The sequence below is a fragment of the Pezoporus occidentalis genome, unplaced genomic scaffold (assembly GCF_034315485.1).
Source record: "Pezoporus occidentalis ecotype Australia unplaced genomic scaffold, CSIRO_AGI_Poc_V1 ctg148, whole genome shotgun sequence".
In the NCBI taxonomy this organism is placed as follows: domain Eukaryota; kingdom Metazoa; phylum Chordata; class Aves; order Psittaciformes; family Psittacidae; genus Pezoporus; species Pezoporus occidentalis.
In genome coordinates this window covers 1,327,497-1,353,034 of record NW_026913295.1, presented here as the reverse complement: position 1 = coordinate 1,353,034, position 25,538 = coordinate 1,327,497, and the positions used below count along the sequence as shown (strand labels likewise).

The 25,538-nt window shown below is 49.2% G+C and overlaps 2 protein-coding genes across 2 annotated transcripts in view; one reads left to right on the top strand and one right to left on the bottom strand.

Annotated features, from left to right (window-relative positions):
- Positions 1–25,538, bottom strand: part of SHISA6 (shisa family member 6) — a 542,762-nt gene that overhangs the window by 203,777 nt on the left and 313,447 nt on the right. The window lies entirely within an intron of this gene.
- DNAH9 (dynein axonemal heavy chain 9) overlaps positions 1–25,538 on the top strand; it is a 165,746-nt gene that overhangs the window by 77,193 nt on the left and 63,015 nt on the right. The window contains exons 47-53 of the mRNA XM_062610562.1: positions 2,426–2,686; positions 3,528–3,953; positions 6,061–6,180; positions 15,791–15,979; positions 17,793–18,028; positions 20,576–20,698; positions 22,634–22,838. Of these exons, the coding sequence (XP_062466546.1) occupies positions 2,426–2,686; positions 3,528–3,953; positions 6,061–6,180; positions 15,791–15,979; positions 17,793–18,028; positions 20,576–20,698; positions 22,634–22,838 (1,560 nt within the window). The remainder of the gene's footprint in view (positions 1–2,425; positions 2,687–3,527; positions 3,954–6,060; positions 6,181–15,790; positions 15,980–17,792; positions 18,029–20,575; positions 20,699–22,633; positions 22,839–25,538) is intronic.

Here is a 25,538-nt window from a genome sequence, read left to right as displayed (position 1 = left end):
GACACTGGAAAAGTCAATGGTGGTTTTCTGCCCTCCCCTGGATGTGGTAACAACTCCTTTTTGGGGTGCCTGGGTGGTGATTTACAAAGCACATGTCTGTGGCTGCTCCACAACACAGCGTGATCCAATGGGCCAGCCTGGTTTCGCTGTGGATGTGAGGGCAGCATTAAGAGGAGCTTGTTTGCTGGGGTGGAACTGGAAGAGTAAAGTCCATGAATGTACATTCCCTGTGTCACCTCCAGGGCCTCCCTAAGGCCAGTGAGAGGTTATTGAGGTACAGCTCTCATTTCACTCTTGCCACTGCACAAACACTATTAAATTGTCCCCATCAGCTGTGTTTGAGCTTTAGCCTCACTAGGGGAAAGAGTTGTTTCCTTTCATGATGCAAAGTTCTGCTGCAGCTAGGGGGGCTGGAGGTCACCATGTGTCCCCCAGTGTGGTGAGGTCTGTTGGTCCAGCAGAGCCTTAGGACACATAACTTGCATCCTTTCCACTGGGAATTTAACACTGAACCCAAGCCTGGGGCCGGGCAGGGGCCTTCACAGTAACATACACATCTGGGCTTCCAAATATCTCTCTCAGGCAAAGCCTTATGCAGCCTTTTGCTCTTTTCAGTCCTGACAATGTTGGAGCAAGTCCTTTTCCCTTCCACTGCTCATGTGCTTGGCTGAAAGCAGGTTTTGTCAGGGCACTTCCTGTTCTCACAGGCTGTGCCTGGGCTGAGTTTGCATCTGCTCATTCTGTTCAGTGCTCGTGGGTTTTAATCCCTGGCTTGTTTTGTTGTGGTTGTGTCAACCCCTAAAGCCCCCATCTGCATGTGTACCCAGCACATGAGTACTGATCTGGGGGCAGAAGGTCGCAAGCCTTATCTGTCATCAGCAAAACTTCCATTTCCTGCCATCCCTGAAAGCCTGGAGCTGAGCAAGGAGCCGGCGCTGAGTTTGCCAGCTGAAGGCATTATGTGCCATGAGCCCAGAGTCATTTGGATTTAGAGTCGTGTCTTTGTCCTGGTGAACACAGCATTGTAGTTGCAGGCAGCAGGAGCTGGCAATGGCTCAACTACACAAAGAGACTGCAGAGAAACCGCTCTTCACTTCAAGCTGAGGCCAGACGTCACAAGCTGCAGGTTATAGGATTGCAAATTGTGCTCTCTTTGGGTAGGAAGATGGAATTATCAACAAAAGCAAGTGTCCAACTTCCTTTCTAGTGAGTATTTTATGTAAGTAAAGATGTACCCTGGGAGCTCCAAGCAGCCCTTTATGGGCCTGACAGCAGGGCAGTGAAAGCCTCTGTGGTCTGCATAAAGCCTGTGTGAAGTCATGGGAAGGGGTGGGTTTAGGAAGAGACTTTGTCTTCAGGTGAGAGCTGGTGTGAGCTCCTGCACCATGCAGGTGCTTCCCCCTGTCCCCACCTCTCTGGGTGTGAGCAAGTGCTCGGTGGAGCAGTGTGTGAGGAGCTGCCACCACTGCCATGTGTCCTGATGGCTGAACAGGAGATCTTTTCTCAAGCTCACGTGATATTGCACTGTAAAGCCCCTTGAGCCCTGCGCCCTCTGACAAGGGCTGTACCTGGCAGCAGATCCCAGCCATAATCTTCCTGGTGTGAAAAATGCCCTTCCCATCACAAGTGTGTAGGACCTGATGGTTGTGAGGGAAGTCACGGGGTGCTGCCTCTGCCCTGTGTGTGTGGGGCAGAGGATGGAGGGGTGGGGGAGAGGCAGGGTGCACAGGTACCTGGTGCACAGGTCCTTCACATGCTCCGTTCTGCCAGTGTCAAGGTTGGGAAGCAATAGGAAGGGTAGCTGGGTTGTACCATGTCATCTCCACAGCAGAACACACATGCACAGCACTTGCACGCTGCCTTTACTGGGACTGTGATTTAACATCACATCTCATGTTCAAAGCTGGATGTGCTTGGCTTTACACTGAAAGAACCTTCCTTGCCAATGCCTGGTCTGTGGTGATGCTCCTGGGCTGTACAAAAGTAATCCCAGGGCATAATCCCTGCATCCATTTCAGGTACACCTGAAATTAAACCTTTTGCCTACTTTCCATTGGATTCTGCTCAAAGCCACGTTCGCGTTGCCCTGGCAGCTGAGCAGGGATGGGACAACCTCCTCAACAGCTCATCCTGCTGGTGCTGGTGTCTCCTCTGCTGGGTTTCCCACCACTAGCAGGCTGCTCTGGTGTACAGGCCATGCCCATGGGCACTTCCAGCTGTGACCCAAGCATCATGAGCAGTAGGATCCTGCTTACAGCCAGAAATTCTGCTTTTCTGTGCTCCCAGGGCATCGTCTGCTTCACACACAGGCCAGCCATGCTTTTGGGTACCACTTAGCCCCTTCTCAAGTGTGAGCCTGTGCTGCTGGGCGGGGAGGAGCAGGTTGGTGGGTATCCGTGCTCCCAAGTGTGTTTCTTCCCTCTAGGTGGATGAGCTGAAGGCCAAGCTGGCAGCCCAAGAAGTGGAGCTGAAGCAGAAGAATGATGATGCTGACAAGCTGATCCAGGTGGTGGGGGTGGAGACGGAGAAAGTGAGCAGGGAAAAGGCCATCGCCGATGAGGAGGAGCAGAAGGTGGCACTGATCACCCAGGAGGTGGAGCAGAAACAGAAGGACTGTGAGGAGGACCTGGCCAAAGCTGAGCCTGCCCTGGCAGCTGCCCAGGCTGCTCTGAACACCCTCAACAAGGTAGGGTGAGGATTCCTGTGGGAATCCAGATCTCCCCTCTGCTTTGGGGGGGGGAGAGTACATCTGATGGTTGCGAAAATGCTACCAACTGGTGCCATGAGGGAAGAGGGCAGAGCTCCTGTTATCTGGTCCAGCAGCATGGCACTCACTGAGGACCTGGCTTGTCCTCTTCCCGTGGTGCCAGAGGCTCTTGCAGTAAGGAAGGAAACCAGCACCCCCATGCTGCCCAGGTCTTCCTCAGTGTCCTGGCCAGGACAGCAACATCCTTCCTCCCATTCAGGGTCATAGAGTCACCATTCCTGTCATGTCATGGAAGTGCTCTTTCCCTAGAGAAGAAGCCAGGGTACCAGCTCAGCATCCCAGTTCCACAGAGATGCAGGCTCTAAAGACTGGCTGCTCTGCTGGAGCCCTCTCAGCACCCTGAGCAGCAGCCCCACCACATGTGAGGCTGGGGAGAGCCCATGTAGTATGTGCTGAGCTGCGCAGGGCACACGGGGTGGAGAAGGGCATGTTGGGGGGCTTATCTGTGTTCATGGTTGGCTCCATGTCATTGAGCTTGTTCATAAGAGACATTTTACACTGGATGCTGCGAGGGCTGGAGCAGCTCTGCTCTGGAGCCAGGCTGAGAGAGCTGGGCTGGGGCAGCCTGGAGAAGAGAAGGCTCCTGAAGGGGAGACCTGAGAGCAGCTCCAGTGCCTGAAGGGGCTGCAGGAAAGCTGGAGAGGGGCTTTGGCCAACCCAGTTTATCAGATTGATAGCTTGGAAGCCTGACTCTGTTAGTGGCAAAGCAAAAGGAAAGCCCATTCATTTTTGTCTAACAGCCTCGTTTTCCCCTTTGCAGAAGAACCTGACAGAGCTGAGGTCCTTTGGGTCACCACCTTCAGCTGTCAGCAATGTCACCGCGGCAGTGATGGTGCTGATGGCTCCGGGAGGAAGGATTCCCAAGGACAGGAGCTGGAAGGCAGCGAAAGCCGCCATGGCCAGGGTGGATGGCTTCCTGGACTCCCTGATCAAGTTTGATAAGGAGAACATCCATGAGAACTGCCTCAAAGCCCTTCAGCCCTATCTACAAGACCCCAAGTTCAAGCCCGAATTCGTGACCACCAAGTCCTTGGCCGCGGCCGGGCTCTGCTCCTGGGTGCTGAACATCGTGCGCTTCCACGCCGTGTTCTGCGAGGTGCAGCCCAAGAGGCAGGCGCTCAGCAAAGCCAACGCGGAGCTGGCGGCTGCCCAGGACAAGCTGGCCAGCATCAAGGCCAAAATCGCTGTGAGTGCTTGCCCCGTGGTGGCACCCATCACAGCAGTCACTGCCTGGGGAGAGAGCTCTGCTTTGTTTCTCTGTGCTTGTGGGATTTTAAGGGCAGGGAGGGGATCACAGAATCACAGAAGGGTTTGGGTTGGAAAGGGCCTTAACATCATCCAGTTCCAACCCCCTGCCATGGGCAGGGATGCCTCACATTAGACCATGTTGCCCAAGGCTCTGTCCAGCCTGGCCTTGAACACTGCCAGGGATGGGGCATTCACCACTTCTGTGGGCAGCGTGTTCCAGTCCCTCACCACCCTCACAGTAAAAACTGTAGTTTTTCTCTCTCTTTTATTGCTGCTTTCTACGTTTCATCTGTTCTTCTCCAGCCTTGCTTGCACCTTAAGAATCATAGAATGGCTTCGGTTGAAAAGGCCTTAAAACTCATTCAGTTCCAACCCCCTGCCATGGGCAGGGGCATCTTCCGCTAGAGCAGCTTGCTCCAAGCCCCTGTGTCCAACCTGGCCTTGAAATTAGCCTCTAATTCTCACATCTCGGATGTAAAATAGTACTGGGGAACTTATTCTGTGCCTTTATGCTGCTTGTTTCCAAAGCTTTTAATGCCTGAACTTTATGATGATGTTAAAGCAAATGACAATCTCTGGGTTGGTTACTGGTACTCCACTGGCGTGCTCTTACAAAACTACCCAGTTAGGTGAGTTTTCCCCTCTGCACATGGGTAATGAGACACTGCTCAGTGTGGGAGATGTATGGGGAGGTATATCCTTGCTTACCAAGCTGGGGTATCTTGGATAGCCTCACTGATGTGAGACTAATTCATACCTGCTCACATCAAGGCCCTGAGCTGTCACATACCCCTTTTTTAGTAATAAATGAGACTGTTGTGATTATCAGAAATATTGAGTGCCTTTCCCTGCCTGGGAAATAAGTTTGCTGTGACTCTGGGGAGGGGAGATGTAGAAGCAAGATGTATACTCCCAGTTGCACACAGACGTATGTGTCTGTGGGGTACTGCAGGTGTCATCTGTTCTTCATAGCTCATAGGTACCCATTTATCAGACCGTGCTTGTGTAATGGGATTTTATATATACAAGTGTACGTCTGCACATACATTCTTATGCTTGCAGAAACAGAACCTTTTTGTGTTATTAATTCCAAAGCAGGTCAAGGAGAGACAGCTTTGTGTTCCCCAGTATCCAGGAGAGCTACAGATATCCCCAGTATGATCCTTTTCCATTTCCAGCTTTGTTTCTGGTGTGTAGCTCAACCAGTGTTAAAGTGATTTACAAGCAGTTTAGCCTTAAGCAGTTTGCATTGGGTGCAGATAAAATCAATTATTACTTTTCTTATCAGAAGTGAGATGTTCCAGGTGCTCACGGGAGCTCCTGATTTGGTTTAGACCAGAGTGTGAACAGCTCTGTCCAAGCAAAGGGCTTTTTTCTTCCAGGTGGTTTGGGCCCTTTCTGCCCCTTCTCAGCCCCAAAGCACTTTGCAGCCAACCTGCATGTGAGATGGTCCCAGCTAGTGCTGGTTGGGCTCCTCTGCAGGAACCTCCCAGGGGACACGCTCAGGAGCAGAACAGTTTTATTGATTCCCTTGTTATATTCCCTTCTAGAAATAGGGTGTGAGAGGAATGGCTTGGACATGGTTCAATACCTGCAGCTGCCCAAGGCATCCCCTGGGGACTTGAGCACAACTTGGTGAGGCAGCCTCAAGGGCTGCACTGGGACCAAGGTTGCTGCAGCATCAGGAAACATGGGGTGCTGTTCTCTCAGCTGCCCCCTCACTGTTCAGCTATAGCGCCGGTCATTCATACTTGGTCTTAATGGGACCCCCTTTCCCAGTTTAAATTCACACTAGGGCAGAGCCTCACATAAAGGAGCTTTACGTGTTCTTTGCCTTGGCCCTGTGCTGAGGATGTGAATTACAAGCACATAAAATAACACAGCACATCACCCCTCTGTGCTGGCTCCTGATGCTGCACCCTGGGCAGTGGTGGTGCTGCGTGTGGTGGTGGAGCTTGGCTGGCACTGCCCATGGGGTGAACGGTCTCTGGGGAAGGGTTTTCCTTCAAACTGTGCTCTTCTTGTCTCCCTGTCTGCATGCGCAGCGCCTCAACGAGAACCTGCGGAAGCTCACAGCCAAGTTTGAGAAGGCCACTTCAGACAAACTCAAATGTCAGCAAGAAGCTGAAGCGACAGCGTGTACCATCGCGCTTGCGAATCGCCTGGTGAGTGTCAGCAGATGCAGCTCCCGTGGCATGAATGGGAGGTATCGGGTGCTGCTGCGATGTGAACCACGTGCACGCGGTACGTGACATCCTCTCGTTTGTGGGGAATGCATTTCCTGCCCTGCAGCGAGCTTCAGGAATGGAAATGAGTTTGCCTTGGCTCTTTGCATCCACTGCTCGTGTTTAAAGAGACCAGTTATACTCTCTTCACAGCTCTCATCTCCTTTCTGGTACCTGAATGTGTGATCAAGTACTGATGGGCCCAAACTGGGTGACTTAAACATCGGATGGGTAAAATAAAGGTGGGAATATGCCAGTGGCTTTGCAGGTTCTGGACTGAGAAGCAGTGATTAGCTCCATAAAAGCAGTGTCTGTCCCTGTTCTCAGGCCATCAGTATGCATCACCTGTTGTATCTTCAAAACATGCAGCCCCCTTGTCTTCAGTGGGGGCAATGCCCTTGGCACTGCTTCACCCATTAAAGACTGAGAGATGGCAGCTACGGGTCCCACTGTCCTCTCAGCTGGAGCCTCAGCTCACATCCAGTGCTGCCATTACCCTTAACCTTGTGCTTTGGCTTCTGCACTGGCTGTTAGCTTGGAGCAGGCCACATTTCCTCCTAGCAAAGAAACAGACTGCAGGAGACTGTCCCATGCGTGAGCTCTGCCTGGGGGGGTTGGAGTTGGTTCTAGCAGCCAGATCTGCTGACTCAAGCTCACCCTCCAGCACCCAAAGGCAGCATTGACATCATCTGCATGGAGAACCTCAACTCTTCTGTGCTTTCAAAGCATCTGACTCGCTGTGCCTGCAGGGGCTGGAGCAGCTCTGCCCTGGAGCCAGGCTGAGAGAGCTGGGCTGGGTCAGCCTGGGGAAGAGAAGGCTCCTGAAGGGGAAACCTGAGAGCAGCTCCAGTGCCTGAAGGGGCTGCAGGAAACCTGGAGAGGGGCTTGGGACAAGGGATGTAGGGACAGGCCAAGGGGAATGGCTTTAACCTGCCCGAGGGGAGACTGAGCTGAGCTCTTAGGCAGAAGCTCTTCCCTGTGAGGGTGCTGAGGTGCTGGCACAGGGTGCCCAGAGAAGCTGTGGCTGCCCCATCCCTGGCAGTGTTCAAGGCCAGGTTGGACACAGGGGCTTGGAGCAAGCTGCTCTAGTGGAAGGTGTCCCTGCCCGTGGCAGGGGTTGGAGCTGGAGGAGCTTTAAGGTCCCTTCCAACACAAAGCAATCTGTGAGTCTATGATAAGATGCAGTTAGCAGTAAGGACTCCTATGAGTAGAGATTAGGCAGTGCACTCCCAAGTGCCCTTCCTCCCAGGAGCAGTGGAGATAAAGAGAGTGTACTCAAACCAGTCTCTTTACCAAGAGGCTGTACCTGTATGTCCAGGAGAGTGTCCTGGCCTGTCTGATTGTATTCAGGGATGGGGATTCATCTCTGTCTTGTTGAAGCTGCTTCTGCTGGTGGAGCTGGTGGCAGGTAAGTCACAGTACAGAAGTGATGCTGGATCCAAGTTTCTCTGCTCGTTTTATCAGCTCCTGGCTGTGTTGGGCTGTAATTTATATGTAAAGTATCTGTTTGTACCTATCCCAGTGCAGATAAGGAAAAACAGCAGAGCAGTGAAGCCTATTGCTTGGGATATGGAGAGTTGTGCTCAGTTCTCTATCTCCTACCCTCAAACCTTGTAATGTGACCTTCAGCTTTAGCTGGGATTTTCAGAGCTGTCCAGATTTCAGGTGGGTTTTCATGGGCATGTTGTGGGGCATCAAAGTGCTCCAGGAACTTCTCTGTTCACCCATTACATGCTTAGGTACTGGGGAACTACTAAAAAACCCCTTTTGTCTTGAATTTCTGCATGCTTCCTTTGAAAACAAATGCAGCCAGGACTGTGATAGACTCAGATGTAAGGGGTCAAAGACAAATAGCAGGTAAGTCCCCTCCTGTTCTGATGCAGATCTCTTATGCAACCACCGAAGAGGTTTGATGCTTTCATGTTCTTCAGGTTAAGCCTCACTGGATGCTTCCCAAGCCTTTAATTAAGACAGAGAAGTATCTTTTCCATTTGAAAGAGCCGTTTCTGGGCAGATTTTGCCGGATGAGTTATTTCCCTGTGTTTTTCCACAGCCTAAAAACATCCAGTTTAGCATGGGATGTGAAGGTAGATTGTGTCCCACTTAGGAGTGAGTAAACACTAAAGAAGAAAATGTTTCATGAAAAAGAAACAGAGAAATGATGGTTTCAGTTCTTTTCATGTAAGTATATGTGTGTATAGAAGTGTGCTTTGCCCTGAATAGGGCTTAATTTCACCTCGATTAGTACCACTGTAACAAACAGAACACATTTTCTTAACACTGCCTGCTTAGCATGTGAATTCTTGGCTTAAAACATGAATCTTCAGTCAGGTTCAGCGAGCTGGGGTGGTTCAGCCTGGAGAAGAGAAGGCTCCTTATGGGGAGACCTTAGAGCAGCTCCAGTGCCTGAAGGGGCTGCAGGAAACCTGGAGAGGGGCTTTGGGCAAGGGATGTAGGGACAGGTCAAGGGGAATGGCTTTAACCTGCCAGAGGGGAGACTGAGATGAGCTCTTAGGCAGAAGCTCTTCCCTGTGAGGGTGCTGAGGCGCTGGCACAGGGTGCCCAGAGAAGCTGTGGCTGCCCCATCCCTGGCAGTGTTCAAGGCCAGGTTGGACACAGGGGCTTGGAGCAAGGTGCTCTAGTGGAAGGTGTCCCTGCCCGTGGCAGGGGTTGGAACTGGGGGAGCTTTAAGGTCCCTTCAACCCAAACCAGTCTGTGAGTCTATGATAAATTGTGGAGTTTGGGTTTTTGTTTGGTTTTTTTTTTTTTCTGGGGGGGGGCTTATCTCTGTTAACAAAATTGTCCTTGTAAAGGAAAACAAGCAGGTATTTTATCGAGAGTCACTTGTGATGTCCGTTCGTACATGATGTTTTCAATGTAATTTCCTGTAAAAGAAAGATTTTGGATTCTGAAATCGAGCTAAACCACAGGAATGAAGTTTGGAAAAGCTTCCTTTGGTTGCACTTCAGGTTGGGATGGTGTGTGGGTTAGTCTGTGTTCTGATAGCACTGAATGTGTGTCCCAGGCTGCATCATCTCAGTCAATCAACAAGGATATGTTTGCTTTTAATCATGTTCTTTATCTCCCTCATTAACTGGGCCACGGTCAGGGTCATCCCCTGCTGTACTTACTCATGTGCTTTGCTGGTGCTGAACTATATCCTCAACTGTAAAATACCTCAGTGTGTTTTCCACTTGTTTAGGCACAGTCTTGATTTATTCTGTGTAGCAGTTCAGCTGCCTTGGCTTCAAAGCCTCGCAGTTCCTTTCCTCCTGAAGTGCCTTGGATGCACAAGGTAACCGGTTTTGGAAAGAAACCTTTCCCTTTCCTGGCTTCAGGAGAACAACAGCAGCAACCTTTGAACTCTTGAAACCATGAAAGCCTTTAGGAAGTGGTTGTGCTCAAATGGCTTTGGTGTTGCATGAATGGGAGAAACCCTGCATGGCTCTGCCCGGACATCAGTGGGTGATGGTGACTGCTGCCAGAGTTATTGCTGTCTTTTATAGATACTTAAGTTAGGATGTTTAGTGAGCGGGTTTCAAGTCTCTCATCGAAGCAAATTGAAAACAGTAAAAGGAAACCGGAGGATGCGTTAAGGTGCAGCCTGATCTGGGCATCAAGGGAACTCTGTGGAAGAGGTGGTTTGATGTTTTGGGGCAGATGAAGGACATCACTGGGCTTTCTGCTTTGATTACATTGCTATTCTTCAGCAGCAGCTTGTTGAGGTTTATAAGCATTTTCATTTGATGGAATTTGGACATCTGCTCAAGTATGGGGCATTACTATAGTGGGGGACCATGATCAGTCATGTCCTCCTGTGCTCCCAAAGATGATGTCCAAGGATGCTGGGAGGCAGTTTTGCTCTGTGTTTGAAAGTGTGGAGAGCTTCCCCACGTAGCATCTGCCTGTGCACACAGATGAGACAGGGTGAGCATTGTTCTCTCCATAGTTTGCCAGTGTTGTTGTCTTCTGTGCCCAGATGCTGCCAGGATGCACTCTTCCCCAGGCTGAAACACAGAATCATACAATAGTTAGGGTTGGAAGGGACCTTAAGGTCATCTAGAACACCCATTGCTTTCATCATTAGAGATAAAGCAGGTGGAAACAAGTCTTCCTGCAACTAGGATCACACTAAATGAAGTGTCATACAGCTGGCATAGTCTTTGCAGTGCTGAGGAAGATGTGTGCTGGGCAATGCCCTGGGCTCAGCTAGAAGAAAGCGGTGTGGTTTTTACTGATCTCTAGCTGGTAAACATCATCTGCTGGGTAACGCGTTCAGCCTGATAGTCATAAACACTGATAACAGATAAGAGGCTGAGAGCTCTGGGATGCCAGCGTCAACCCTGAGCTTTTATAAGGCAGAGAAGGCTGGTGTGGGATTGTTTGTGTTCTGGTTTTATCTGTGGCTTGCTGAGAGATGAGGATACGAACAAACACACAACCACACAAAGCGCTACTGAGTCTCCTGTTGGTCTGAACAATGTACAGCCTAAAAAAGGAGTGTGATAGCAAACAAGGGTAGAAAGCCAGGTGTCATCTGCCCTGTTCAGTGTCTGCTGCTGCCACATCTCTGAATGCAAGGATTTGGAACGAGATCTGTGTGCTGCTTAGAGCTCTTGTAATGCTGCAGATAGATAAGGCTCAAAACCTCACTTTCTGCTGCTCCCTCAGTCCCAGCCCCCTTAACCCTACCCAGCTGTTCCAGAAAAACACTGGAGAAGATGCAAAGACGTAGCAGCCCCATTTAGTAGTGCATGAGCACCCCAACCAATGCTTCCCATAGAGACCTCCATCACTCTTGTCTTGGGACTGGAGTGTAGATGGAGGAACTTCACCTCCAGCTTCCAGCCTGAGGCTCGGAGCTGTGGCTACTTTTCTGGAGGGGATTTTCACCTCTTGCTGCCACAGTGGGGGCTTTAACTTCCCTCTTGCATGGAACTTTTTGCAACACAACTAGAAACCCATTGCACAGACACAACCGCATCAAGCCTCAGGACCTGCAGGCAGCATTAGCCCCTGCTGAGCAAAGTCATCCAGACTAAACCCAGAAACTCTTGTGTCTCATTTCATATGGGAGATGAGCATGGGCTGTTGGCTCAGACTCTTGCCTGGAGCTGAAACCTCTGAATGAATACTCCCTGGGCTCCTGTTTGAAGCTTTAATGGGGGAGAACATGGCTCTTCCCAGCAAAGAGAGAAAAGTAACTCTGGATTCTCAGCACACAGCAAGGCACAATTGCCAGGGGTCTCTGTTTACTGTGAATCATGTGGAAATTATTAGGATCAGGGATGATTTAAAAGTCTGGGTAAGGCCAGGGTTACTTCTGCTGGTGGGAGCTTGTTGGGAGAGGAGGAGAAGCACTTGGTCCCTGGAAAATCAGCTGTCTCTGCCTGTGGCTGGGATATGAGCTGCAGCATTTGTATTGTGGGTTAACGGAGAATCTATTCACTTAGAATGGACATCCAAGACATCCAAGAAGTCACCTATGTGACTGTGGGCAAAAATAATTCTCAGTCTTGGAAATAAAGACATTTGAGGCTGTATGAAGGCCACACCTAACTGAACACAGGTAGTGTTGCTTTGGATTAAAAAATGAATCAAGGGGATGAAGACAAGTTGAACCTTAGAGTGCCCTCCTCTTAGTTTGGCATCTCATGAACTTACATGACTTAAGGAAGATGCTCTAGGACCCAAGGGACAGGAACCAGGGAATACCAAGGGGTTTGTGCACCAGAGGATGGCTGCTGGGTGGTATTAGTGAGTGGATATGTGCTAATGCAGCAGATGAAATACCATGATGAGAGACGCAAAGTAATGCGTGCAGGGCAAGTGAGCTGTAATCATGCATTTCCATTGATGGGTTCTAATTGCACTATTGTCACTCCCAGAAGAATTCGTGGAGTCATTGCAGAGAAACAGCAGCATAGCACTGGAGGAAGGAAGGCAAACTGAGTATTAGCAATTGGTAGGAAAAAATCGGGAAGCAGAAGTTAAATGATCATTGATTCGGCTCTATCGTGCTCATCTATCAGCAGCTTTCATGCTGAACCCAGTCATCTTAGCCCAAGTCAGAAGGCTGTAGGCGACATAGAAAACCTACCACAAAGTTTATAATCACTTTCCTATGTGAAGAGGGGAAATGAATTAGAACTCTTCATTTTGGAGAAGAGATGGGACAGAAGCCTATACAATCAGGACTGGTTTGCAGAAGGTGGATAGGGAATGATTGTTCACTATCCCCCATTATCAAAGAGCTAAAGATAATAAAATGAGATGGCCTTTAATTTGCCACTTCCTAAATAAAAAGGATTCCAATGACTTCTATAGGATCTGAGGTGGGAAGCCGGAGGAAGTGGACCTCTGTGCGCTCTGTTCCTGGAGCTGAGATGAATGATAGTTTAGGTATAATCCTTAAGAGTAACTGCTCACTTGAAAGTAGTGCTTTGCTTTTTCAACAAGTAGGATCATGTGAAGAACAGATATGGGGCCTCAGACCAGGGTCTGCCCAGCTTCAGCTGGGCTCCAGCAAATGCCCAGGACAGAGGAGGAGCAGGGCAGGTATATCCCATGCTGCCTGATCCCTGATACTTTCCAGCCTTTATATGCTCCACTTTAAAGAATCCATGATAAGACAGAACTATAAGAATGAAAACATAAAACTAAGAATTCCTGCAGATAAAGGGGAAGCATGACTGTAGTTGAAGTAACTGGATGGTTTGGGTAAGGGAAACACAGGAATAGAATGAAATTTGGTAATACAAGATGCAGACATGTACCTATGGATTTATAACAGATTGGTTGTCTCTAAACCAGGAGCACATTGGTAGCAACCAGTGAGGACCGCTTGAATCTGTTCAGGCTGTAACTGAGGGAGAGCTCTGAGGTTGAATATGGCAAAGAAGACCCCGCAGCCTCTCTGCTCTTGGAAGGAAGCAGGCTGTGAGAAGCCTGGTTCACTGGATCAAAGGGGCAGATTTGACAAGGCAGAAAGGCCACCAGAGGTATTTTAAGAGGTGTCTGTTAGTCCTTTGTTCATCAGAAGAATCACAGCAAGCTGGATGAGCTGGTGTGTAAACAGGTCACACAGCTCCTCAGTAATACCAATGATGGAGGCTGTCTATAAAGCATTGTAAAAATGATACAGAGTGGTGGAGGTGTGAAATGCTGGGCAGATAAATGTGAAGTAATGTCTATTGGAAAAATCAGGTTTCACTTTTCATGCCCTGCAAGGTGATGCTGAATTATCATTCAGGAATGAAATGATGCACTTAAGAGTTCTGTGAATATGAGCTCTGTGCTCCCAGAGGCAAGAAATTCCAAACCCAGGCCAAAATGGAACGTTAGGGCATTTAGGAAAAGAAGAGAGAACAAAACAGAGGAGAATCACAACCTCACAATACAAATACATTCTAAATAAATCTTGCTGTACTTCTGCCTGCTTCCCTGTACCTCAAAGGATGTGGTAGAATGGGAAATGGTGCAGGGAAGGTAACAATGAAAAGAAACCAGGTAATAAAGATTGCATCATTCAGTAAAGAATTGCAAGGAAATGGATTGCAAGGACAATCAAAAGGCTGCTTCCTTGTGAGGAATTGTTGAATAGGGTAAAGCTCTTCAGCCTCAAAAGGAGATGGCAGAGGGGGTATCAAGGGCTTGAAATCATAAGTGGTACAGAGCAGGTGACGTGAAGATGGTTCTTCACTGTTTTTCCACTGTGTGAATGGGTTTTAGCAATTGAAAAGTTCCGGCTGCTCATCAAAGGATGTACCTTTTTAACAGAGAGCATTGCTAATCTGCCTATCTCCTGACCACAGGATGCTGGAGATGCCGAAAGGTTGGTTTGTATCCGTGGCAGCTGAGACTCAATCATGAAGGAAAAAATCAGCAGTAGCTGTTAAGCACACAGATGTAAACTCTGTTTCTGAAGGTCCTTAACCTCTAATTATGGGGAGGTGGGAGATTGTCATGAACTAGCATTACCACACGCTCATTTGTATGGTCTTCCCAAGTCGGCTGCTGAGGGCTGCTGTCAGGAGACAAGATGCCAAAGGAGGTGGAGCTTAGATCTGGCCTGGTAGAGCTGTTCCTGTGATTATGGATTTCAGAAGGGAAGAAAATTAACTTCTTTTGCTTAGCCAAGCAGAGCACATTGCCTGGAAAATGATGGCTGCTTATAAAACCTGGAGGTACCCAAGAGGGTGAGAGGCGAGCTTTTCCCAAGGAACAAGGGATGGGACAAGAGGAAACGGCCTCCAGCTGCACCGGGGCAGGTTTAGATGGAGCTGAGGAACAATTCCTGCCCCAGAGGGTGCTCAGGCATTGGAACAGGCTGCCCAGGGCAGGGCTGCAGTCACCGTCCCTGCAAGTGTTCACACAGCGTGGGGACGAGGCCTCAGTGCCATGGGTTAGGGGTGGCCTTGGCAGCGCTGGGGTAAGGGTTGGACTGGATGAGCTTAAAGGGCTTTTCCAGCCTGGCTGTTTCTGTGATTCTCTTGGAGCTGGAGGAGTCTTTGCAGGAGAACCAATGGTGTAAACTGGCCAGGAGTAAATTCGTGTAGGAAGCCAGAGGGTGTCTGCTAACCCTCTGCAGCAAGATTCTGCTAGAAACAGGGCTTGGTCAACTTTGAACATGTGATGGTGGGATTCAGGATGGATCTGAAGGTGGTCCCTTCCCATCCTTGGGACCCGTGTTCTGCATATCAGCTTAACATGGCAAAATAACCCACTTCAGGGGAACTAGTTATTTGAGGTATTCACGAGGCTCATCGCAGAGGTTTATGTTAGAGATGGTCCTGTTTAGCATCTAACAGCGACCTGGAAGGAAACAGTATAGTATGAGCCACCCCTATCTAAGGAGGTTTGCAGAACAGGATGTAAAGGAAGTTTTAATAAACCTGAAGGATGCATTCCAGTCAGGTTTCCAAGCTGTGGTTCTCGGTTAATCAACCTAAAGCTTGCTCCTTAATTGAGTGTCTGTGCATGCAGAGATCTCTTACTTTACCAGGAGGTGCTGTACCCTCCCCAAAGCTGAGCAGCCCTCACTCGGACTGTTTGTGCACTGGATGCTCATGAAAAATGTCTTTGAGGAAATGTTTTCTGGTCAGAGCCTCAAGGAACAGCCCAGTGTAGACCCAAGGGGATTGTGATCAAGATCCCATCTGCCTGGGGGAGTAATAAATTGCGTGCAATAGCTGAAGGTTGTGGCTGCTGGAGAGGAGTGCACCGTGTAGAGGGTGTAATGGGCTGTGAAGCTGGGAACTGGGGCCGCCTCAGCAATCCTCATCTTTATGTGAATCCCCGCTGCGGAAGCGATGGATCCTCCCTTGATGGTTTTAGAGGAGTCCTGGAGCAGAGAGCTGAGATTTGACTGCAGTCTTTCACTGAATGGGAGGGGGTGAGGAAGGGGGGGTTAGCATGGAATGTTTCCCATCCCTGTTTTAAACTTTAGCAAATGACAATTGACAACAGGAACAAGGTCTGGACTTGGCCAGATCCCGAGGTGTTTCTTACAGACCCACTGTAATGATCAGTTTGACTTGGGAAATTGTAGGTTGGGGGACTTGCCTCTGAGGACGTGAGATGGGCTGAAGCCGTGAAGGACTTCAAACAGCAGCACAGCACGTTGTGTGGAGACGTCTTGCTGATCACAGCCTTTGTCTCCTACCTGGGCTACTTCACCAAGAAATACCGACAGGACCTCCTGGATGGGATCTGGAGGCCGTATTTGCAGCAGCTGGAAGTAAGACAAGACCTGATTCCTCTGAAAACCTGTTCTTACCAGAATTAACATAAATTTTGATGTCCACAGGGGATCCCCCAAGTGAGTGGGTCCCCAAACGAGGGGCATCCCTTTCCCCCACTAAGTTGGATTGAGGAGCAGGATGTAGCCACACTTGATTTACTCCTCTCTGGGGAAGATGTGGGGTCCTTGCTCCATGTGAGTGACCCAGTCCCTCTATGCAGAGGAAAATCTCCAATGCAGCAACCCGAGCATGGGGGTAGTGTGGAGAAGGAATTGCATGGAGCAGGCTGAGCTCACCACCAGGTCTCCAGTAGGCTTGGAAAGCCTCTGGAAGGGTCTTCATGCTGGACACGAGCTCTGTTCATGCGGGACACGAGCTCTGTTCATGCGGGACACGAGCTCTGTTCATGCTGGACACGAGCTCTGTTCATGCGGGACACGAGCTCTGTTCATGCTGGACACGAGCTCTGTTCATGCGGGACACGAGCTCTGTTCATGCTGGACACGAGCTCTGTTCATGCTGGACACGAGCTCTGTTCATGCTGGACACGAGCTCTGTTCATGCTGGACACGAGCTCTGTTCATGCTGGACACGAGCTCTGTTCATGCTGGACACGAGCTCTGTTCATGCTGGACACGAGCTCTGTTCATGCTGGACACGAGCTCTGTTCATGCTGGACACGAGCTCTGTTCATGCGGGACACGAGCTCTGTTCATGCGGGACACGAGCTCTGTTCATGCTGGACACGAGCTCTGTTCATGCTGGACACGAGCTCTGTTCATGCTGGACACATGCTCTGTTCATGCGGGACACGAGCTCTGTTCATGCAGGACACAAGCTCTGTTCATGCGGGACACAAGCTCTGTTCATGCTGGACACATGCTCTGTTCATGCTGGACACGAGCTCTGTTCATGCGGGACACGAGCTCTGTTCATGCTGGACACGAGCTCTGTTCATGCTGGCCATGCCTCTCAGCTGGTTTTACCCATGCCTTAGGACCAAATGGAGACTCTCATGCTTCAAACTTGTTTAATATTTCACTGATCTTTAATGGTCCTCCATGTATTGTAAAGACAAGTGCTGGGACTCCTGCAGGATTGAGCTTTTGCACATCAGTACAGTCACTGTTATAAATCCTGGTGCAATGCCAAGGAGGCTGTAAATAAGCTTACAATGGGGCAGCGATGCCCAGATCAAATTGGTGAGGAAACCAGCAAGTTCCTTCGGATGAGAGAGGAAGAGCTACCTTTTGTAGTTCTTAAAACCAAGCCAAAATTTGGGTTCGTAGGAAAAATTTAGTGAAGAAAAGCAATATTGGTGCAAAACCATGACCTGACTCTGGGCTTAGAAATTTCGGGGAAAAGCCCATTCTGCTCAGATAAGTGGCACAGAGAACGTTCTGGTTGTCACACCTACAAATGGCCTCCCATGTCAGAGGAGTGTTTCTGGACCTCCTGATGCTGTTTTGCATCAGGCTTATGAGGGTGTTCATTATGTTCATGATGAGGAGCTCTCTTCCCAGAGAGCTGGTACCAGCAGGTTTGAGCCCACCTGCCTGGGCTGCGGTCCTTCGAGTGCATAGTGCTGTGCAGGCAGAAGTCTTTGGGTTGCTTGCATGGTTTGGGTTTGGGTTTATTCACAACAGAATTGGGAAACCTTGAGTACTACATCAAAACTATCCTGTAGAATGGGAGGCCGCTGATAAGCATGATTTATGTCTGGGAATACTGTCCTTGCTCAGCTCTGTTGCAGGTCACGCTGGCCACTTGTTGCTGACACACAAGGAAGCATTTCTCCTTTCCTCGCAGGTGCCAATCCCTGTGACTCCATCCCTCGACCCTCTGACCATGCTGGCCGATGATGCTGATGTGGCAGCCTGGCAGAACGAGGGCCTGCCGGCCGATCGGATGTCCACCGAGAACGCCACCATCCTGAGCACCTGTGAGCGCTGGCCCCTCATGGTGGACCCCCAGCTGCAGGGTATCAAATGGATCAAAACCAAGTATGGAGAAGACCTCCGAGTGATCCGGATTGGGCAGAAGGGGTAAACATCAGCCTTATCAGATAATAGTACCTGTTACTGGTTAGCTGCCTACTTGATGAGCACTGTATATTTAACTGCAACCATCCCAACCACTTACACTGAGGAAAACCCTCACATGTATTTGTGCATTAACTGCTTATTCATTAGCCAAATGATAGAGATTTCTTGTTAAATAGAGGTTCTGTTTAGTGCTTGGCTCAGTTACCATGGAAACTCTTCTGAAGCTGAGAATGGAGCGAGCCATTCTCAGCTGGAAGCTGAGCTACACGTAGGACTGTGGCATCCTCCATTGGGCTCAACTTCTAGAATCATAGAATAGCTTGGGTTGGAAAGGACCTTTCTCACCTAGTTCTTTCATAGATTCATAGACTCAGAGGTTGGTTTGTGTTGGAAGGGACCTTAAAGCTCCTCCAGCTCCAGCCCCTGCCACGGGCAGGGACACCTTCCACTAGAGCAGCTTGCTCCAAGCCCCTGTGTCCAACCTGGCCTTGAACACTGCCAGGGATGGGGCAGCCACAGCTTCTCTGGGCACCCTGTGCCAGCGCCTCAGCACCCTCACAGGGAAGAGCTTCTGCCTTAGATCTAACCTGAACTTCCCCTGTGTCAGTTTGAACCCATCACCCCTTGTCCTATCACTACAGTCCCTAATGAAGGTCCCTCTCCAGCATCCTTGTAGGCCCCCTTATGTGTCATGTCCTGACTCAGTTTCACCCAGGGGGGTGAGTAGGGCTTTCTACTTAAAAGAAGAGACTGGGCCAGGCCGTGGAGAGAGAAGCTGCCATGAGGGTCACCATGTCCTCAAGAGCAGCTGGGTGAACCCTGCTCCCATGCTGGCACCAGCTAGGAGGTTCTTATTGCAGCATTTACAGTGATGTGGCTAAATCTTCTATGGGAAGGCTTTTCCCTCCTGGCTCTTATCAGCAGGCTGGTCTTCTGCTGTCTCAGTTTGCCCCTATTTCTACCCACTATGGAGGAGTCCCAGCTGGGATGGAAAAGACCCAGAGCCAAATCTCTGCCTGAGTAGGAGCTCTGAGATTATTTCTTTTAATAAAGAGCAAAGCATTGGCAACAGGCGAGAGGGACCCAAGCTTAGTGCTTGTATGTAGGTTTAGAGATGTCTTGGGGTTGCCCAGGTTGTTTTGCTGCTGTCTCCTCTTCTTTCATCATAGAGAAGAACAAGAAGTTACTAGATTTGATCTTGTGTGGGATGAAAATACAGCTCAGTTTTCATTAGAGCACATTTTTGTTTCCTGGCCAACCTGGTCAGCATGCCTTGCAGTTATCCAAAGCAGTATGTAGCAAGGTAAGGATCCCAGAGGAGGCACCCTAATACAAACCTCCAAGTGGAACAGGAGGAATAGACCCTGTAATATCCATGTGCTGCCATTACAGCTTGGTGGACAAACACAGCATCTCTTTTTCCCCTCCTCCCCAGCCACACACCAGGCCAGCAGGTACTTAAGGGAGGAGTTCTGTGTGTTGCTGTGATGTCTCAGGGCCACTGGCTAAAAGCATCATTCACTGCCCCATTACAGTAAATAAGGGAGTGTTTCAACATCTGGCACATGGTGCTGCTTTGCTCTCAAATGCTTTATGAAGTTTAAACCCACCCCTTTCTCTCCTTCAGGAAAGGGCCATTGAGGAGCTTTAGGGTCAGTTGCTGTCACTCTCTCTATTTCTGTGTATAAAGTCTTTCTGGACTCAAAAAAGTAGGTGCTGCTGATCGAGGATGGGCTTTGCATTACGTCAACATATTCCTTTAAAGGCTGGTTTAAAGGTCACTCTGAGCTTCTTGTCTTTGATCTTTCTGTCACCTCTCGAGGTCCCAAACTCTCTAGCTTAGATGGGGAACCTAAATTTAGCCAGTAGAGTTAGCTGGACCCATTCAGTGCAGCAGTGATGCTGTTACCAGCAGCTGGAGCATCCTCACCTCCTGCCCAGGGCCCTTCTCTCCTTTTTCAGGGAAGGGAGTTGGGTGAAGTGCAGAGCAGCCCTGAAGGAGAGAGCACAAGCACCTGACCCTGCTCTTCCTGGTACAAAGCATCCCAATGCAGGGCATCTCCAATTCCCAGTTAGGCACTGGGCAAAGGGGTCCAATTCCCTCATGAGGAACGAAGCTGTACTGAACGTGACCCTAAACCCTGGGCAAAATGGAGCTGAAACTTGCTCTTCATCCTTGTTTTTGTGCAATATGAACTGCACCAGTGGGTTCAGGGGAAGCAGAGTATTTGTCAGTAACAGCTCCAAGTTGTCCTATCCTTGTTTTCTGAGGGCCAGGATCTTTTCCCAGGAAAGAAGAAACAGTTCCTATTGCTTGTCCTTTGGAGGTCTGAGACCTAATTCTCTTTGGACAGCCAAGACTCTGCCATGCCACTTTTTGCTCCATATGTTGAAACCATCTTCACCTTTGTGCCAGCAGTTGGAAGACAGAACATGCACATAGCTGCCATTGCAGTGTGGAGCATCCTCTGTCCCCCTGGCATCCTCCTTGCTGCAAAGCGTCGCATCCTGCTTTGCTGCAGTGGGTACCAGTGTTGTTTCCCGTAGGTATCTGGACAGGCTGGAACAAGCCCTGGCTGCAGGAGAGCTGGTTTTGATTGAAAACCTGGAGGAATTCATGGATCCAGTTTTGGGGCCATTACTGGGGCGAGAAACGATCAAGAAAGGAAGGTGAGCTTCGGGGAGGTTTAATGGTGCGTGTGAATGGGCTCTTTATGCTGTTGTGCTTTCTCTTCCTGACCTCAGACTGTGGGTGTTCATACACAGCAGCACTAACACCCTGCCTTCAGAAGGGAGGGCGTTTTAAATCAGGCAGTCACAGGTAATTCAGCCATAGGAAATAAACCTCCATGTTCCGTTTTGTTGGACAGTGTCATTCAAACCTCCTGGAAAAGAGAGGCCTGTAATTCTGCTTTTGTACAGTGACCTTGGGGGCTGTATTTGGCTCTCCTGCCATTGAATTATTACGAGAGTAGCTGTTGCTGTTGTGAGAGAAAGTAACCTTGGATTTTAGCAACCACTGCACCTCACTTAGGAATACAGCGACAGGGTTAAGCATCGGGAATATATAAGTGCTTGTAATGAGGTCATGTTCATGGCAGATGCAGGTCACCCTCCAACCCAGAGAGCAGCAAGAGGGACTTCAGTTTTCCCTTCTTTCTGTCTGTAAAGTAACGGAAGCACGTGTCTAGTGTATGCTTCAATAATGGGAACAAGTTAAACTGTGTGCTCAGCGCTGAAGGTGATTCAGGGGCTGTTTTGATGTTGTTTTGCTGGCTTTCACAGAGTGGAGTCTGCCTTTAGAAGGATGTGCATCCTTTGGGGTGCTGGAAGTCTCTGCCATGGACAGCTCTGCTGCTCACAGGAGCCTGGCATGGGCTGAGCTCTGTGCCTGCTGCAGTAAAGAATGAAAAGCTGCTAAGCTCTGCTTTTTATATTGCTTAAGTTCTTTGAGGAGCATTTCCCCACTGGCCTAAAATATGCTGGGGTGATGTGAACTGCTGGGAAAGGCAAGCTGCGAAAGCCTGCACGGTAAAACATCGTGAGGAGCAGGGCTCATTGTGGGGAGGTGCAGGAGGGCTCCTTTCAGAGGTGATGGTGGTCCTAGTGAAGGGGATTGAAACATTTGAAAGTGGAGATGGGGCTGCAGCAGAGCTGGTGTGACTCCTGAGCCCCCTGCAGGGAAAAGCTCCGTCATCCCCTTTGGGGACTGGGTGTCCCTGCCCTCAGAACTCCCTGTGAGATCGCATCTTTCTTAAGAAGATGGAAAATAAGTCTGAAATAAGAAGTCATTGGGGTTTGTAATTCCCAGGACATGAGCCTGGGAATCACAGAACGCCCCCCACAGATGCTGGTAGACCCAGAGCAAGAGGGTTTTCTGAAGTCAGGGCTCTCAGCATTACTTCTGGGTGATTTCTCTCTGCCTCAGTTTCACAGCTGTAAAAGCAGAGGTAGCCAAGAGGACACCAAGGGAGCTGACTGGGAAGTGTATTCAAATTCCCATCATAGGCCAGCTGCATCCCTGAAAGCATTTCCAGTTTCTCTTTTCCCATGGTTCTCATGGGCTTTGTTAAATTGGGGTTCAGAGGATGTTGATTCCTGTGGCCTCCGTAAGTTCTAGGCCTGATGTCAGCAATGCAGAGCAGGAGAAGGCTGGGTTTTCCTGGGTGATGAATTGCAAACAGCCACTACCTCATCTGGCTTCACTGCTCAAGCTCAGTGTGACCACAGAGTTGGCCTGATCTGAGCCAGCAGACTGGCCAGTTTTAGCTGTGGCTACTTAAAATCTCAGTGCTGAGAGGCTTTTCCTCCATGGAGCTCCAGGTTTAAATAGAATGCAGTCTCTCTGAATGCACTGACCATCTTACTGCTGGAAACTGAACCTTCTCTAACACAGTCCAGAATTCAGGGACAACTCTGGGGGTTTTATTGTAACTCAGAAGTGATTCAGGTGTGCCTGAGTTTAAACACTTTCTGCTTTCAGAGTGATTTTTGTGTGAAGAGTGCAAAATCCCATGCTGGTAGATGCCATGGACCAGTGCCACTATTTCTCTTTGGGTGAGATGTCCTGGAAGAGACGTGCTCCTTCTTGTGCTCTAATTGCAGGTACATTAAGATTGGGGACAAGGAGTGTGACTTGAACCCTGCTTTCCGCCTCATCCTCCACACAAAGCTGGCAAACCCCCATTTCCAGCCCGAGCTGCAGGCACAGTGCACCCTCATCAACTTCACTGTCACACGGGATGGGCTGGAGGACCAGCTCCTCGCGGCGGTGGTCAACATGGAGAGGCCTGACTTGGAAGAGCTTAAGGTCAGTGGCTGGGATTTGCCACTTGGAGCAAGTATAAATAATAATCATGATAACAGCATTAATAGTAATAGTTCATAACCATTATTACTGTAATTAAATAGCATTTTATGTGCAAGGCTGCAGAGGTGGCTCTGCTCACCGTAACATCAGGAGGTTTCCCTTGAATGGCAAGCACTGAAGAGTCTTTTTCTTCACTCTTTTGCTTCCTTGGTATTTTGGGAACACTTAAACTGCAACTTCAAGTGTTTTCCTCCAAAAAGTTGGGCAAAAATCTCTTTCTCTTCCTCCTCTTCCCAGAAATGGAAACTGAGTTTCTCAGTTTATCAGGTTTTTCTGGACTTCACAGATTTCATTTTGTAGGTAGGATTCGACTCCCTTCATTTTAGGCACTAAGGGTACAGGATTCCCACTGTAAGTACTGCGGAGCTGGTAATGAATTGTTTCTGTTCTGATTCTTCCTCCCCCTTATTTATAACAGGCCAAAATGTTCTCCCTCCCTCCCTTAGTAAGTATGGCTTCGGTTTCAAGAGGATTTTTCAAGGAAAATCCTTTGTTCCAATGGCACATTTCACAACTAAATTAATATGCCTCATACTAAATGTTTACTGAGATTGGGAATACATTTACTGCACATGTTCAGTCAGGCCAGGCCAGTTCTGTAATAATCTTTTCATTTAATGAGGTTTTTAAGCATTTTAGCTCTGCAGCCTTAATGATGCATTTAGTTTTAACCAGGCTCCTGTGTTAATGAGCCAAAAGAGGGCATCAGAAATACATCATGAGCTGGTTTAATGTGTGAGCCCTGGGTCTGGGCTGGCTCTGCGAGAGACCCACAGCCTCTTGGCCAGGCGCCCCTCGTGCAGGCTGGCCACTGGGTTGCAAATGGAACTGGGGATGGCCACGATTAGCACAGTGGTGGCATTAAGTGCTGGGATGTTAAGGACCGTTCCTGCTCACCTCGGCAGCATTGCAGTTAATGGCTGCTGTCGGGATAAGAGATGAATTCACTGTCATGTGCACTCAACAACATAGCCACGCTCTGGGAAGTGGTAACTCGCATTCCCTCCTGTGCTTGGGAAGAGCTATTAGAAAACACTCACAGTGATGGGAGTTAGGGATCACGTCTCCTGAAATCCCCAGTTCTTCAGGACATGTGTGCTGTGGAAGAAGGAGCCAGGGAAATGTGTTCCCAGATGAGCTATGCCACTGGCATGAGGGATATGGGGCTGAGGTCTTGCTTTAGAAAGCACTAAGCAGATACAGAGTGGTGTGGGATGTAATTTCCTCTTCCTTTAAGGATATTTAAGCCCTTTGTGTTACCAAAGCACGATAATACCAGAGCCCACTATCTCTCCCTCTCATCTGCTTTCCTTCTGCTGCAGTCCTGCTGCCCCTGCAGGTATCAAGGAGGAGAAACCCAGCCTGGTATTCCCGATGTGCTGCTGGATGGGGAACAGTGTCCAAACAATCTCTTCCCTTGGGATACAAGCAAGGATTTGTCCCTTCAGACACAGGGAGGGGGGCTGGCAGTGGCTGACCCCTGTGGTGACTGCTGGCCAGGGGCTCTGTACTTTCTTCTGCCCCCGTCTATTTACTGATGTGAAAAAGCCACTGGGCTGTTGTCTCAGATCCTTGAAGATACAGATTTGGATATTGGATTCCCAGAATGAAAGGGCACTTTCCTGGGTGTGTTTTAATCCATCCTCTCTACCCTGGGACAAAAAGGACGTGTGGTGACTGGGAAAGGTTTAGGGCTCTGGCTCATGGGCAGGTGGAGGTGACTCCTACAGTACTGCACAATAGTTACTGAGCTCAAAATCTTGTCATAGGGAAAGAAGGAGCACACGTAATGTGTGGAGCCCAGAAATTATTGTTAATAACCTAATCAAGATTCATCAAACAGCTATTATTAATCCAATGATGATAACACTAACATTGTTTAAAATGCTTTCTCAACACAGTCTGTTTCCATAATCTTTTCCTTCATTGATTCCCCATTATTCGGTCTTTCTGTTCCTTCTTGCCTTTGAAGGTGTCTTTATCTGATTGACAGGATTGCACTCTTACGACGGGTGTTCAGAGTCTGAGACCACTTTTGCCCTCTCCCATATTTTGCTTGTACAGACAGATCAATCTGTGCAGAAGAACTGCTTGCTCTGACTTGAAATTAAAGCCAGGCTAATCCAGCAGTGACCTGGCTGTGAGGCAGTCACAGCTAGGGGAAGCTGAAACCAGTTTAGGTCAAGGCAGTCGAAGCCAATGCCTGAGACCTCCCCTCTCAGGTCAGTACAAACCCTCTGGCCTTTAACTAGTCTCATCTGCAACTCCCTTTTGCAAGGATGACATGGTCCATGTGCTGCTGGTGCTGCCCATGGTCCATGTAGTCTTACCAGGACTGGTTTCAAGTATCTGCCACCTTCCCCTGATTTCACTGTTTGGACTGAAATGTCTCAAGTTGTGTTTGCTTCACATTCATTGTCTGTTGTGCTGAGAACAGCCTTAGGAAGACTCTTATGGCAGCTGTGTCATGGTGAGTAAGCCATGACTTAGGGTCCTGCCTCGCTGGTTCGTTAGGTGAAGCATGTGAAAGTCCCTGCACATTTAGGCTGTCATGGCCAATGTTGAGCTGCTTTTCCAGGAAACAAATTGCTCTGCAGGAATGGACTCGCAGAACAGGGATTACTTTTCCCCCCTCTGGTT